General features: G+C 42.4%; 1 protein-coding gene across 2 annotated transcripts in view; it reads left to right on the top strand.

Moving 5' to 3' along the window:
• Positions 1-2,919: 2,919 nt before the first annotated feature.
• Positions 2,920-16,912, top strand: part of LOC110523550 (ephrin-A5b) — a 58,682-nt gene continuing 44,689 nt past the window's right edge. Inside the window, exon 1 of one of the 2 annotated variants that reach the window (XM_021602341.2) lies at positions 2,920-4,052. In XM_021602341.2, the coding sequence (XP_021458016.2) occupies positions 3,943-4,052 (110 nt within the window). In that variant the 5' untranslated portion in view covers positions 2,920-3,942. The remainder of the gene's footprint in view (positions 4,053-16,912) is intronic. The other variant, XM_021602342.2, reaches the window with a different exon arrangement.

Here is a 16,912-nt window from a genome sequence, read left to right as displayed (position 1 = left end):
GAAGACAAAAATGTAAGAGAGAGAAAGAAAGAAAGAAATGAAAAGACAGAAACATTTCCATTCATCATTCAGTTTCTAGCATAGATTATATGACCATCCTTTGTAATGACTCTCCAGGTATTTGCCAGGCAAGAACAACACAGCAGTAAACCAAACTCAGGGTAACCCAGCTCTATGCTGTGTCAAACATCTTCAATACCCACCAATTGGTGAACAGGGAGTTGTCCCTCAGTGAATTCATAACCATTACAGTGGAGATTATCAGAGGATATGAAATGTGTTGGGGGAATCTGGTTTTATACACAGCTACAATGTGATTACTGCCTGCTTATCCCTTGCTAATGGAATAGGACTCTAGGGGCATTATGAGTGTATTACAACAAAAACACATTGGATAGCAATGGGCTATGAGGAATATTTATGACCCACCGAAAAAAGGGTCAAAACAAGCCCTTTCCCCATTGCTGCCCTTTGTGTGCAATCTCAGTTGTGCAAGGCAGATCCAATCTCCTCCTTCTCCCTCTGTGTGTGTGATATGTACATGTAGTTCATATGTGGAGACAGGCAGAGATCACATTTCTTTGTGTGTGTGACAGAGGCAGCCACGCAAGATCATGAGAAAGAGAGTACATTAGAACACGACGCTGTGTATCATTGCATACTGCAGCCCTGACCCTAATTTATAATGAGTCCATTGTCTCTGGTAACATGGATGTATATGGGGTGTAAATGGGGTGTGAATGAAGAAGGACAAGTGCTATAGGGGGATGATGAGGTGGTTAAGGCTTGGATTAGTCTATTTGGGTGAGAGGCTGGGCCTGTTGGTGTGACCAATACATACGCATCACATATACCCAAACTGGTCTTATATCCAGACTGGTCATATATCCAGACTGGTCATATATCCAGACTGGTCATTTAGCCAGACTGGTCATTTAGCCAGACTGGTCATATAGCCAGACTGGTCATATAGCCAGACTGGTCATATAGCCAGACTGGTCATTTAGCCAGACTGGTTATATAGCCAGACTGGTTATATAGCCAGACTGGTTATTTAGCCAGACTGGTCATATAGCCAGACTGGTCATTTAGCCAGACTGGTCATTTAGCCAGACTGGTCATTTAGCCAGACTGGTCATTTAGCCAGACTGGTCATATAGCCAGACTGGTCATATAGCCAGACTGGTCATATAGCCAGACTGGTCATTGAGGCAAACTGGTCATATAGCCAGACTGGTCATTTAGCCAGACTGGTCATATAGCCAGACTGGTCATTTAGCCAGACTGGTCATTTAGCCAGACTGGTCATATAGCCAGACTGGTCATATAGCCAGACTGGTCATATATCCAGACTGGTCATATAGCCAGACTGGTCATTGAGGCAAACTGGTCATATAGCCAGACTGGTCATTTAGCCAGACTGGTCATATAGCCAGACTGGTCATATATCCAGACTGGTCATATATCCAGACTGGTCATATATCCAGACTGGTCATTTAGCCAGACTGGTCATATAGCCAGACTGGTCATATATCCAGACTGGTCATATAGCCAGACTGGTCATTTAGCCAGACTGGTCAACACAACCCAAAGAGGACCATATTACACAAATTGTCCTGTGTGATTGTGCTAATAGTTTGTACATAAAAGTCCCTTCTTAGATTTCCTCAATAGATTGGTCTTGTGTATTTGTGTATGAAAAGCAGGCACAGGCTATTTATTCTGCAAAAATATAGTGTTTGCCTTATTACCGGGCAACATGTGTGAGTGGGATCTCAGCCTTGGAAAGTGCATGTGACTATGAAAGAGCTCAGTTCAATTCCAGCTGGAACACTGGCCATGATAATGGTTCTCAGTAGTTAATGGTACTCAAGAGTTAATGACTGTTTTGAGGGTTAGGAATGTTGAGATATTCTTGATCCTGAACGATTAATGACTGCATACTGTTCTAGTTGACTATCCAGGCTTTGAGATGAGGTTCCTTCGTGGTACTGGTTATACTAGGAATTATCTTTGACACACCAGACCCTCCTGTGTCTAGTACTGCCTTAATGGACCTCCTGTTGTCTGCCGGATGGCATGTTACTACAATAACAAGAAAATACCTACTACAGGCCTATGATGTTATACCTAAAATAGTCATCTTGATCAAATAATATAGAACACATATCAAATGCCTTTTGTTTACCTGGTCTATGATCTAATTACTTAATTTATAACCTACCTTTCTGCTATCCAGGAAGCGCTTCTCCTTATCTCCACTGCGGGGCGCCAATAAACATTGAAAGGCTAGTGCGTAAAGCATGTCAAGGGCGCAAACTGAAAAGATGGCGAACCAGTCTGACAGGCTACAAAATCTACAAGACAGAAACATTTTGCAAATGCCCTTGCCCAATGTTTGAATTTTAAATGCGTAGTAGGCAAATATTAACAAATATTTGGGTAAGTAATGCAGAGTGCACTGCGTTTACATCTTTACCAGAACTGTTTATTATTAGACACACAGTGGCATATCATGGAATTTAATAGGATCAAAAACTGTAGTAAATCAACTCCTGGAGCTCAATGGATGATAATAGACAGTCGTGGGCAATAAGGATTCAGTGGTTAGTTGTAGCATCATTTTCCACAATTCTGGATAATGCAAAACATTGTTGATTTCAAAATACTTTGTGTGCGTAAAGACAGTATGGACCTCGGTGAAAGGTGTAAACCTGTAAACCGACATACAGAGCAGAGCTAATATCAGATCGTTCTTATCTCGTTTAGGATCCGTGGCCCTAATACCTAGTAGGTCTACCTTGTGAAATAAATTATATGTCGCTTGAGGAAGCAGATGTACCTCCTCACGAGGAGGGATGTTGTTTTTGTAAGCGAAACGCCCATCATTCACATTTCAAACCAATGAGACTGTGCGCAAGCCTGAAACCGTACCCGCGCTGGCACAGTGGGGAAGCATGCATGCATGGCCGAGCCGGCGCTGCGCTGACTTGGTTTTCTTCAGGCCGAACTATACGACTTTCCACCGAGCCTGCTTACATTTGCCTCGTTTCATGCGACACATCGAAGTATCTCCGTCCATGCTGAGGTTTTTATAAACTCGTTTTATGCCACGGCACATTTGAATGACTCCGGTCCGAGTAAGGAAAGAGCTGATCCTAGTTATCCAGCCGTGACAATCCAGCGACAACGCCGAAGACACGGACACAGATCCGAGGGAGGACAACGTCAAGGAAGACACGGAACTGTCTGTAGCGCACAGGTTCTTTGGAGTTACTTATTATTCCAAAGTTCTAGAACAATTGAACAGATTTATGCATGGACTACCCTGTTATTACCTTTAATATCAGCAATTATATAGCTGCGTAACCTATAGTTGCAGAAACTATTAGTGCGCAAATAAGAGTTGTTCCGAGGAGATCATTATTCCTCATTGTGTTTAAAAGGCTATTCATGGTAGACCTACTGAAGGATACCTTTTTTAAGGCTCTAAATTCATGTGTATAATATTTGTGGCATTCCACATCTGTGGTTGAAGAGGATGCGCTTGTTGCTATGAATACATTATACGAGCATTGACTGAAATAATATTTATTTCAAACGGACCCTCAACTAATATTTCAGCAATTTTTTTCACCGATTGCAATTATTTTGTATTCCACAAAAAACGGATTGTGCTTTTCTAAAACTGAATGCAAATACTGAACTTTTTCCAAATGTCAATTCAAGCTTCAGCACAATAACTTCCTCGCGAAGTAATCCAATCAGTTCGTTATAACCAGAGAGGAATCAACTGAGATATAAGGCAATTATAATTTAAAAGCCTTCAGATGGGAATATCATTTCATTCTGTCTGTTCATTCGAATAATTTTATCGCGCGAGACGCTGCATCGAGAGGGACTTTGGCGTGGCCAAGTTCGGGAGCTTTGCCGCAGGTGGAAATGATCCTGTTCGTTTCCCTGGTGTTATGGATGTGTGCATATGGCCAAGAGCCGGCGTCCAAGGTGGTGTCCGACCGCTATGCCGTCTACTGGAACCGGACCAACCCCAGGTGAGTCTCGTGCGTAATCGCAAATTGTGTCAAGGACGGGCCACGGGTCACCAACTTCATGTGCCATCAACTTCATTGTTGACATAGGTTAGAGGTGGATGGCCCCTGGACCATATATGACATTTGTAACAGCATTTATTTGGAAAATGTTCATCATGATTCATTGATCAATGGTCACTTGGCAATAGCCTATAAACATACATTTTATTGATGCACATCGGCAATAATATACAAAAATTGTATGTCGGGTGACATACATGTTATCTAAAAAAAAAAAAAGCTTCTCATCAATAGTGTTTTATATCCTATACTGTAAATACACCAGAATGACTATCCATAGATAATATTATCCTGGTTCTGCTGAATGCGCCGAAAAGGAGTTTCCTGGTAGGCATCCTTAGCTATAATTTTACTAATGGAAAATTATGTGTCTTATCTCTTTAATGAGATAAATTATCACACTAACAGCCGATTTAAGATATTATGTGTTGCTGTGGCGGATTGTTACCGCGTCCACTTTTAGTGCGTCGGCAGTAGGAAAATTATTCTGTTGATTTCTGTTAGAATTCTCTGCGACCGTATCCCAGTGTCGATTAAACCAATGGCTGTACATATGAAGCGTTAAACATCTAAAATGTTGCCTTGAATGAAATTAAATATTATCTGCCAGTTTGACTTGGAAAAATATAAGGCGTGTTGCTTATGACGCACATAAACTGCAAGCTTGTGTGTGCTTATAACATGTAATTGAAGCCTTTGCATGTCGTTCTACAATAAAATTCACAAAATATTTAGTAGTAGGTTAGGTTGCCATCTGCCGTTTCTATTTTATTCTAATTAGTTAAAGTTGCCAATTAGTGTGTTCACAAGGGTAAAGCAATGGCTTCATAATAGCTGGAATGACCCACTGTAATGAATGGGCAGATGTGACTTCTATTTGACAGAGGTGCTAATTGTGAATTTCTAATCCCATCAACCCTACAGCTCTGGTAACTCAACAGTTATTCACACTGGATGACTTGCACCTCAGCAAATAGTTTGTAGTATGAGTGTATCACTTTGTTTTGTGTCATACTTAACACATCACCACCATTGTACCTGATCAGATTTTTCCTGACAGTTATAGTATCGACATGACTCCTCTAAATAGTTTGTTTTTACTTGGAGAGAAGAAACTGGTCCTTTGGGGTGATTTGCATTGCACAGAGTCAACAGATGATGCTGTACTTGTTTGTCTTTTTGTGGTAACTCTGAGGTAAAGTGGGTGCAATGAACTAGTTAGGAGACGGCAAGTAGCCTAGTGGTTAGAGCGTTGTGCCAATAACCGAAAGGTTGCTAGCTCGAATCCCCGAGCTGACTAGGTAAAAATCTGCCGTTCTGCTCCTGAACAAGGCAGTTAACCCACTGTTCCTAGGCCATCATTGTAAATAAAAATTGGTTCTTAACTGACTTGCCTAGTTAAATTAAAAAGAAAGGGAACAGGTGAGATATAAACGCAAGTGTGGCGGCTCTTTTCCTGAAACAGATAACATCTTTGATATGCTCCCATAGTGGCCTCAGCTCATTCCTATAGCTCCTGCCTAAAAAAAAGGAAAAGCTTCCCAACTTCCCAAGTCCTGCTCCTCCGTTGCCATGCCCCCCGTCCCTGCTCCCCCCACACCCAGTGTGTGACAGACAATGAGGGGAACACAGAGGGGTATTTCAGCAGTGGCCCAGGCCCAGCGTGGTGCATGCTCCTGGGAGAGATACACACATGCTGAGGTCACACACTCTGCGGTAACCAAACTGGCCCTGGGATAACCATCACAGAGCGGCACAGAGGGGACTGTAGTTAGGGTTAAAGCTGGGGCAGAACCTACCTCTCCTCTGAGGCTCTGTGACGGCCATGCAACGGCACCCTGCCTGGGTTTTGTCTGAGGAGAATAGCGCTCCTCGGGTAAATAAATAAGTAACTAAATGACTGTCTCCTTTTTCTTATTCAGGGGCCTAATCCAAATCCGACCCCGCAGTATAAAGTAACCGTGCACCATGCAAAGACTCAGGGGCCCCTGGCCCTGCCGTATAATGTAACCATACTCTGTGTTAGACCTTGGGCCCCTGGCCCCTGCTGGGTAATGTAACCATACTCAGCCATCAGAGCTCGAAGCCTGCTGGGGTATAGTCACAACTTCCAGATGAGGCTTTTTTTATGACCACAGGAGAAAAACAGCACCCAATGCAGTAGTCCTGCAGTCCATACTCAGCCATTCATGAAATCCCCTACAGGGACTCTGAAATTGAAATGGGAAGTGACTCGTGAAAAATGGAAATGGTGAAGACATTTTCACGTATTTTATATTGTCTCAAACACATGTAGGTTGATAATGGTGCCAAGTTTGTTGCAAACTTAATAAACATTATTCCTATTTTCCTCCCAAAACCTCAACATTCTGATGCACTTAGTTGATGCACTCAAACAGTGGGATTCAAAAGCAGTGGAGCAGGAGTTTAACTATGATGATGATTCAGTCATGCTTGGAGGTACAAATTCCTCAATTAGTGACATTGAGGCGCTCAAGTCATTATAATCTCCTTAATTAAAAAAAAATGAAGTGCTTGAATGACACACAATCTGGTTGAGGAGACATAAAACCACTGAGCCACAATGAATATTATAAGTGAGAGTGTTTGACTTGTTATTTAAAAATGATTTGATTTAAAGACAGCATCATTTGAAATGCCCATCTTTAAAATATGTGCTATATTAGTAGTAATTAGCTAAAGAAGACAAAATATAATGTCTTTTAAGGATGGGAAGAGACGGGCTGCGGTGTCTTTGGATGGATGTTGGTTAACACAAATATAGGATAAATAAAAATAACCAAATAAAAAACATACATGTGTGAATGCTGTGTAAATGTAGGTAATACAGGGTTGAGGGGCCACTCAGGCATTTTCTTCAGTAATACTCTGTTCATACATGTGTAATTAACAACAAGATGAGTAAATAAAGTAAATGATCGGCTTATTGCCCATTAATCAGTTGGCATTAGACAATTCCCCACCTGGCCTGTATCAGGTTTGATAGTTGCTTCATTAAAACCGTCAGGCTCCATATGGGACACATGCACCCATCGCCATGGCGAAGGTGTTTATTTGTTGCTGATAGGTGGGATCAGTGAAGAATCAGGGCTGAGTTCCGTCCCTAATCTTCCTGCTGTTTGTGTCTCCGATGCCATGGAAACCGATACCCTTCCTCATCAAAGAGCCTCATTGGGGTGGGACTAACGACCTGACAGCTGGGGAGAGGGATTCCAGCATTCTACAAGAGCACTGTCACCCCAGGGGCTGCAGTTTAAGCTCCGATAATGCCCCTCAAAGCTTTCTACAACAGATGTGACATATTTCTGTTGAAGACAATCAAAATACTTTCATCTATTTGCCTTGTGGTCAACTACTCTGGTAGCTGTGGTAACTATCCGTTCGGGGATCAAAAGTGCTCGTCCTTTTCTGAGGAAATTGTTGGATGTAGTTATACTCTGATTTGATTCTGCAGTCCTTTAGCGGACACCTCAGAAATGTGAAAATGCCTCCGTGGCATCTCTTTCCACTTCATAACATCCTTGTCCTGACAGACACAGATAGTTCTCCACTGAGCGAAATGACCTTGGCCGTTTGCTTTCTCTATTCCGGCTCATTTTTAATCTCCACTTAAGAAACAATACACAATTTTTCAGTTTGTGGCAAGTTGATGTTGTGATAGTTTCCCAGTGGCATTGAGAGTTGCTCCGTCTGCATTGTTCAGAGTGTTTACCCTCGCTTTTCCCCTCAGCCTTTTCCCGGCTCCCTGCTGCGTGGTTCCGCTTGGATTAAAAACGGACACATAAAAGGAGCCGAGTCCAAATATTGACTGGGTCTCAGGACCGCAGCCCTCTCCCAGCCCTGGCTCGGACAGTGTGAAAGGACACTATTGTTCCTATCATACTCAGCGGCCCATGGCCAGCATGCTCTTAGAGAGAGACAGAAAGAGGGAGGAGAGGTGAGTGGCAGAGAGAGAGAGGTAGTTGTGACGGACTATTGTGAGGGTGAATATGTTACGAGGCGAAGGGGAAGGGGCACACAGTCACAGGGTTAACAGAAGCTTCCGGAGAGGGGTCACAGGGTTACACAGGGAAACAGTGGCCATGCCATGGGTCCTCTGCATGAGGTCAAAACCCGTATTTCCACCCCTGCCCCGGCTAAGCCTGCGGATGGAGACAGGCATGTTGCAGCCATCTTCTCAGGGATGTCTTGGCGTCAGAGAGTGAGGTGATATATTCTGGCCCTCTGTGAAGAGGAAAATAGTCCTCCTGTGGAGAAAGCAGCCAGGTCCACTGCTCTGCGACCCTGCACGCAGAGAGAGAGGTGCCTTGCCTCTGTTGCTCTTTTCAAACTAACAAGGCTGCTTCTGTTTGACTGACAGCAACTAAAGTCGGTGTCTTGTTGGTGAACATTTATTGTGTTTACTGTGTGTAGGTAAGGATTTCTTTGTTACCTTACAGCAACACTCAATATTCATAGCGCCACACAACGAATCCTTTGGATTTGGATATAAGGTGTTTGCCATGCTGTTTCTGTTAAGATTTGAATAGATCACATTCTCAGCAGCTTCTGTAAACTTGTTTTCAGTTAATTCTCGATCGGTGTTATAGCTCAGCAAGTCGGCATCCTCCATTTCATATGCGTGGGTCAGCCAATGGATTAGAGCCAACCCTCCAGTCCCTAATCTCCAAGTCTCACTCCAGCGCTCCAAGGTTCACTTTTCTGCCGTTTCTTAAGGTTTAACTCTCGACTGGGCTTTTTGTGTGCTGTTTAAATGTGAGTGGTGAAATGGCATCCCTGTGTCTTTGTAGGCACCGGTGACGGTATTAGCAGAGAGGCTCTAAGGGGCTTAAGAGGTCAGTCTCCCTTTGTGTGGAGACACAAAACACTTCCTGTGGGACCCTTCACCCTGCTCTGTTCTTCCCCCAGAAAGCCAGGGCCTGCCTGACCATTCACATTAATCAGGGCCAGCCCCTAATGACTGCAGTAAAGCCTCTGGAACTGCTGCTAAAAGGCCTCCTGACAGACAGACAGACAGACAGACAGACAGACAGACAGACAGACAGTATAGCGGTGGGCTGGGAAGGCTGCTGTATTGACGGCCTCTATGCACCACGCTCTCTATCAGTGTGGTGAGTGGCTATCTGGGCTTCCTATTACACTTTAGCAGAACAAGCCCATAATGAAAGATAACTTTATACAGCAGGCCAAGGCAAAGATAATGAAAATGGACTCCACAAAGAGAATCCACAAAGAAAGTGTAAGGTCTGAACACTTTAAACTGCAGTTAGCTGTATTATCTACTGTGTGCCTCCTATTACAGAACATTCCCTAAGATAAAGGAAATGAAGGCTGTATGTTGCACTGCAGGTTTCAAATGGATCAAATAAATGAATAGAACAAATTGGCTGAGTACAATTCAGGGGAAGATGGCTAGAGAGAGAGAGAAAGGCAGAAAGAGAATTGGAATGATCTCCTCTGTGTTCTGTCTCCTCTCCCTCTGAGCACAGCAGTTCTCTCTGCAGCTGGAGTACCTAGAGCCAGGTTAGTCAGAGATGACTGGTCCATCCTCTGTCTTTAGTTAGTAATGATTGTTGTAAGTAGTGCTCAGTCTGAGATAGCTCCAGAAGGGTGTGGTCAGCCATGACGGCTGTTTTAGTGTTGCTGGAATCCCCCCAGTTCTACTGATGGGGAGGGACGATGGCAGGGCTGTCTCTCCAGTCTATGGCACACAAGTGGCACCAATCAAGCATATTGGCACGCGGAGCTATATATAGACCCTAGTATAATCTATTCAAAATGAATCCAAATTGAAAGGAAAGTATGCACGATATAAAACAAATGTGACGGTACAGCCAAGCATCCGTGAAATGCTTCTGGAACTTCATTTGGTTCAATGTGGCTTTTGAAATGACAGAAAAAGATAATATCCCTCTCCATGAGGCAATGTTTCCCTGTGTCATTGGTGGCAAACTTTTGGAGAGGAAAAAATACGTTTTGCTTCTACAGAATTTCTACTGTGATTGCATCAGACTTTTCCAATCATGATTTTTAAAACCAGAGTAGATGAAGAGTAGATGTTTTTTTTAATTGACATTATTTATAAGACTCAAAAAAGAAATCTGATGATAGTGTTACGTTCCCCAGCAAGAAAACAAAAAATGGCACTCAAACAGAAGATGGAACTAACAAAGAGTCACTGACCAACAACCAAAACAAAACAGGTGTGGTTTTAGGAGGGGTTCTGAGTGTCCACTGACAGTTGACTAGCAACAATAAGTGGAATCTAAGACCCAACATGGGCGCCAACCAAATTTGCCCAAGGAGAAGGGAACAAAAGAAAAACCCACACTAAATTTAAAGACAGGAAACAAACCAAAAAGGTGGAGCAAGACAACATCAGGGAAATCAGACAAAGGAATGTTTTTCTATAAATAAAAATAGGGAGCACCTCCACATCCATCAAGACACCTGGGGCACTGGGCCAGCCACTCTTAGATAGCACCTGGGCCAGCACAGGTGAATCACCTTCCCACTAACAAGATGTCAACCAACACAGGTGTAACACATACTGACTAACAAGGTGACACCAATCGGTGCGCCCTATGTGCTGAGGAGCTATACCTGCTAAAGTCCAAACCTAAATAGAAAAACCAAAGCCTGTAATAATGTCTTTACATTTATCAATGTTCTTATCCAGAACAATTTACAGGAGCAATTAGGATTAAGTGCCTTGTTCAAGGTCACATCAACAGATTAATCACCTAGTTGGCTCAGGGATTCAAACCAGCAACCTTTCAGTTACTGGCCCAACGCTCTTAACCCCTAGACCACCTGCCACCCCCTTGTAGCATTATTTTCCATAGCATTCCAGAACATGTCTAGGGTGTTGTCAGTGTATGCCGTAATCTTTAGCATAGTTGTGTCATTTCAGGCACCCGTGGACAAATTAGGCATTGATAATTGATTGATAATTGATAATGTGATTTTTTTTAGTCAATACAAAAAACACAAGTGACATTTAGATGTGTGGAAAGAACAGTGTTATTTTCATGAACTTGTTGTCACTTTGCGGGACCTTTAGTGTGGCTTACTGGCCCATGGAGAGTTTCCTCCTGTTGGATTTGAGCATGCTTGGTGCTTTGGGACCCTGAAATATTAAAAAGCTGTTTGCGATCTCACAGTAGAGCCTGGACACGCAACCGGAAGAAATCCAGGTCAGGACCACCGTGACTTTAATGCAGGGGTCGACATTTTGTCTCACTCCATCTTTCATACATGGTTTCTCACCCCCCATGTTTCTTTGAAGTTAATAAGCAACTTCGATGAAATCATATGATTTTGTCATCACCCTAAGTTAAGCACTGTTGATTGAAATCTCAGACTGCTAGGATTTGTTCTGTCTTCATAGGCGTGGCTCTCTTTTCTTGCCTGACTTTCAGCTGTGTCTTGTGACAGGGAGGGAAGCAAAGACCGCCATTTCCCTCCAAATCAGACTCCATTTTGTTTCCAAGAAACAAAGGTCGGTTGAAAATCCTGGGACCCTTAGTGAACAGGCTCCACCCCTTGTTGAATTCAACATGAAGATACATAGGACACAATGAACAGCTTTAGATATGATAAAACTACATTTTTATATTGCAATTTTAATGCATTGCTTTACAACATTAATTTACAGTGAAATTGAATCTTGGGGTAAAGGGGTTTAGGGGCTGTGAGGAGGGGGGCAACAAAACGATGCAAACCAGGGGTCTCGCTCAGCTATAAGTCAATGTTCGAGGCAACATGGTCATTGCTTGGCTGTGTTTGTGTCATAGGCACGTTGTGTTTGTGCCCTAGCTAGCCTAGCTTGCCTAGCCGTATCTATGCCATGGCTGCTGGTGCCCTAGCTGAGCTGGCGGCCTGGCACCCATATCACTCTTCGTGGCAACACAGTGGGAACACGCAGGCAGACGCTGGCAGCGCCTGGGCTGATGATCTCCCTTTATGTCTTTGCTCCGCCAGGGCCCTCAGTTATTCTAGTGCATAATTGATGGAGGAGTTAGAATAGCAGAAGTAATGCGATGAGAGGGTGCAGCCAGGCGGAGCGAGGGATCGCGTGCGTGGGGCTGCAAACATTGGAGGGGACGACGAGAGGGCATCTGGAGTAACAGGTCCCTGCGCTTTGGCACGCAGAGTCAACACAAAATGTCATCCTCCAGCCAATCACAGCTCAGCGTCTCCCCCCCCAATAAGATGTCTTCGCTGAAGCAGAATACTATGTTCCCCATGAATCAGACAACCGACCGCAGTTATTAGTTCGCAGTCTGCAGATTATGTGCTAGGATATTAATAGGTTTTATTAGCCCTTTCTCAGACTAAATTCAACTGAGACAGAAAATGACTAGCATTGCATTTGTTATATAAAATGTGTTATAATTGAAGTAATGTAACATTTTAGTGGTCATTTGAATAGGCCTGGACTGTGGTATTTATGTGGTACGTTGAGTCACAAGGCATTCTCTCCAACATCTTTGTTCCTTCATCACGTAGTTAGTAGATGTAGCAGTGACAGGGTGTATATCACACCTAGACAAGCAACTACAAAGAGACACTAATGGGCAAACAACCCTCTGTTGTCTGTTAAACAAAGAGGCCAGGTCGCAGATTACCTGTCCCGTCCCTCTTCAAAGCAGCCAACTACCTTTCACGACAAAAAAACTGCAATAAAAGCTGCAGGACTTCACCTGAAACCCATCTGAAATACCTATGTTCCTGGTTAGGATGCTGCGGTTAGAGCCTGAAACCACTCTGTATCATTCCCACTAGTATCACTATACCAGGGGACAGACAAGAGAGAACAGATGTGCCAGATAGATGTATGAGAGAATTACAATTATGTTCTATACATTTTTATAAAAAATAATGTAGTCATTTTTCATCCGGCTGCACATTTTTTTTTATCAACAAACAAGCGTTCGGTTTCGATTGATAAATGAACGTATCTTTTAATATTGAAAAAAGTAGTTAGTAGTTAGAAATTGATAGCAATTTAATTTCCATCAAAATGTAATTTGAATATGACCAATAGTGATCTAACAAGGCAATTATATTTAGTTGTGTTTATTAAATCCTAACATCTATTTTATGGAATCAATCCATCAGACCTGCAAGCAATGTACTGTATATTTATTACTGCATATTTTAAGAAATGTTACTTAGATTCTCAGGGGATTGTATATTATAGCACTTTCTTAGAGTTTAAAAAATACTTTTTATATTTCAGCATGAGCCATGCTATGGTTTGGCCAGTTACAGTATTCCATAATAACTCAATGGGCAGGTCCGTCTGGAGACAGAAATATTACCGCTCTGCCATAAAGACTTCCGATGTAAACCTAAGCAGTGAGCACACTCCGGAAAAAATAAACCATCTTTATGAGCAGGATTTTATGATCTTAATGACCAAAGCCCAGGCCCAATGGCCTTTAAGTGCACTTCTGGACAGAGATTTTTAGGGCCAGACATGGACCAACCCAGATAGTGCTTATAGAATGATACTACTAGTGGGATTTACCACAATTGATGGTTTTCATATGTTGGTCATCACATTTTCTGAGGAAAATATGCCAATATCAGGGTTTGCACTCGCTATACGACATTTGGCTGTAGCATAAACAAAATTTAGGCATACACTAAAGTGAAGAAAAAAATACGAAAGAAAAATTATTAGACTGTGATATATTTCAACAATTACATTCCCCAAAAATATAAGTATTATATTTTATTATAAACCAACGGATTTAAAAAAAGATAAAGATAACTTTATGCAACCATTTTAAATATAGTTCACAATTATAATTTTTTATATACATTTAAAATGTATTTAAATGACAGAGTATTCATTAAGGAAGATACTGATGACATTTTATTGGTAACATACATTTTTATAAGTGTCTTGTGGTGGGTATAAATAAAATTAAATGTACAGTTGACCTCAGGCAAAATGTTACAAAAGTGGACAATACAAAACATTACCTTTGAATTGTTTTAAAGACTTTATATCAATGATATATAACATTTTATAAATAAGAATTTGCCTAGTTAAATAAAGGTTAAATAAAAAAGGTAATAAAATAAATAAAAACGATTTAATTTTGATTCCCATGCTGAGTTAGTTATTTGATAAGTTGTGTAAAGGAGGCCCTAATCAGATATTGTGGAATGATTATATACCACAGTCATGTGAATGGTGCATTTGAAATGTAATCGTTATTTATCTCTCAGTCTAAGAGAAAAATGTAGTTTTATAAATAGGAAGTTGGCATTTCAGTGCTTGAATGGACCTTGGTACCAACCACGGGTGTTTTGTGACGGCTTCAAATTTTTTTACTACTAAAAAGAGAATTGATTGAAAAGGCCCCTGGTCTGTTAGGTGCTGAAGTCTTATGACTGTTACTTTGGTCAGTCACATGGTCCAACACAGAGGTTCTGTTAGTGAGGTCTAGACACGCGATACACAAGGGGCCAAATAAGTGCACCGGCTAACACGTCACACACATTTACCATCCACCAACCAAGCCACTACAGTATGACGGAGGCAGGCTCGTTTGACATTTTGCCCAGCAACCCAGTAACATGGTAGGAAATATAGTAGGCCGACCTAATATTGCTGGTTCCAATTCTCCTTTGCTATTAGTTAAAGATTTACCATCTCCAACTGATTTTTTTCTCAATTGTTCAGGGAAATATTGAGATAATTGAGATAGAGCCTTATATATCAAGGCTTTATATATAATAGATTTAGATATTTTTGTTAATAATTTTGGTGTTCAGTTTCAGCTGACAGTGTGGCTTGCAGTACTTGCCTGTGCTGTTCTAATGGGCTCCTCCATTTGGTTACCATTGTTCCTGTAATTTAAATCCCAGAGTATTTCTTTTTCACATCCTCGAAACTAGTGTAAGGGATAGGAATTATGCAAATTGAAGCCCAAAGACAATGGAAGTGGGAGGTGTGATCAGCCAGAAACTCACCAATAAGGTTTAAGCCAGAACCTGCCACAGCCAATGAGGCGTAGAGGAGCTGCATTTTCATTGGAAGATCAGCCCTAATTACCAAAACTGTGGCAGATACATTGGGGTGTGAATTGTGTTCCATCTGTACCCATGCCTGATAGGAGGCAGGACATTAATGCACTGTTGGATTTTTGCTGCATGGTAGTGAGAGTTTATTTTGGGGCATATAACCACTGAAAGGCATGGAGCAATCATTTTAAATCAGTATCCGCAGCATTGTGTCCATGCCGCATGGTAACCATGTGCTGTGGCACACACACACACACACACACACACACACACACATGCACACACACACAGCTGCCCTCACTTAGCCCAAGAAATCTGGTGTAAATGTGAGACAGTTATAGAAAACAGGTTCCCAACCACCCGTGCTCTCTCTCAGGTTTTTCTCACTTTCTTTCCTTTACCCTTTTCTTTCTAATTAATGATATGTATCCCTATCTCTCCATATCTCTCTCCCCCTTTTCTTTTACTGTCTCTCCATCTCTCCCCCCTCTCCCGGGTGTCCAGATGTCTGTCACATACTGTATGCTGACTCCCACTCCTGGGCTGATATCAGATATGAAGAGGGGATAAGATGTCTCAGACTTCACTGCCTTCCTCCCCCACCCTTCAAAGCTCCACCCCTCAACTCTCCACCCCTCAACCCTCCACCTCCGACCCAGCTGGAATGGCTATAGTTCACATCTGATGTCATTTCTTCCCTCTGTGTGTGACCCCACAGGACTGATAGTATGCATTGTATGGCCATCACACATAGACATTTTCCCAACTTGTATGCCATTACTCCCCCCCCCTCCCATTACTCACGTCTGACAAAGAGAAATGCTCTTCAGCATACCCTGACTCCCATTCCCTCCTCACCAGTGTTTTCTTGTTGTCTTTTGTTACGGTTCAGAATGGAGTTGATGCGTGTGAAAGTGAACGTGATATCTCCAGTCCAAATGTTCATTATTTGTCTCTGTTTTCATGGGGAGAGTTAAAAGTCACTTATTTGTAAGGAGGAAGAAAGAGTTTCTCTCTAACCTCATGGTTGTGGTGAAATGTCAGGGGCCTGAGGTTGGCTGCTAGGGTGTGGCCACACCCAGTGGGCTGTAGAACTATGGAACCCTCCCTGAGCCTGTCTGAAAATGGATTTGAGATTTTAGCTTAGACATTTTTAGCACTTTAAATTTGTTGTATTTATTTAAAATGTTGTTTTCTTATTGTACCAGCAAAGTAATTTAGTGTTTTTAATCACAACTGTTATTAAGAACCTGTAAAAATGCTGAAAGACCAATAAACTAAACTTGAAAAGGTCAGGACTACAGACCTCCAGCCTCTGCTGGAGAGACTTCGCTACGGAAACTTACAGAACTATGTGGAAGTGCTGCTTTTTGCACTGTATTATGCATCATCCCTCTGCACCTTATGTGTCAGAGACTGACTCTCTAGTGAGGTGTTGACCAGCACTGAATATATCCCTTCCCTCGACAAACTGATCTCAGATCATCCCAGATCATTCGGAGATAATTGCTCGTACTACCAATATACATCAGAGGACTGTACTGCAGCAGCAGCATGGTGAGCAGAACAGGCATTGGCGAGGCCGCCCGTGCTGAACAGAGGGGGCCTTCCTTCCACAGCGCTCCAATTAGAGAGTTCACAAACAGATGACATAATGGCCCGGAGGAGCCTGCTGTCTTTCAGGTGCTAATTGAAACAGGCTGTGTTTGCCAGAGAGCTCATCCCAACTAGCAAAT

Source organism: Oncorhynchus mykiss, chromosome 5, assembly GCF_013265735.2.
Source record: "Oncorhynchus mykiss isolate Arlee chromosome 5, USDA_OmykA_1.1, whole genome shotgun sequence".
Taxonomy (NCBI): domain Eukaryota; kingdom Metazoa; phylum Chordata; class Actinopteri; order Salmoniformes; family Salmonidae; genus Oncorhynchus; species Oncorhynchus mykiss.
Note: the sequence above shows the minus strand (reverse complement) of the source record. Positions and strands in the feature narration are given on the sequence as shown.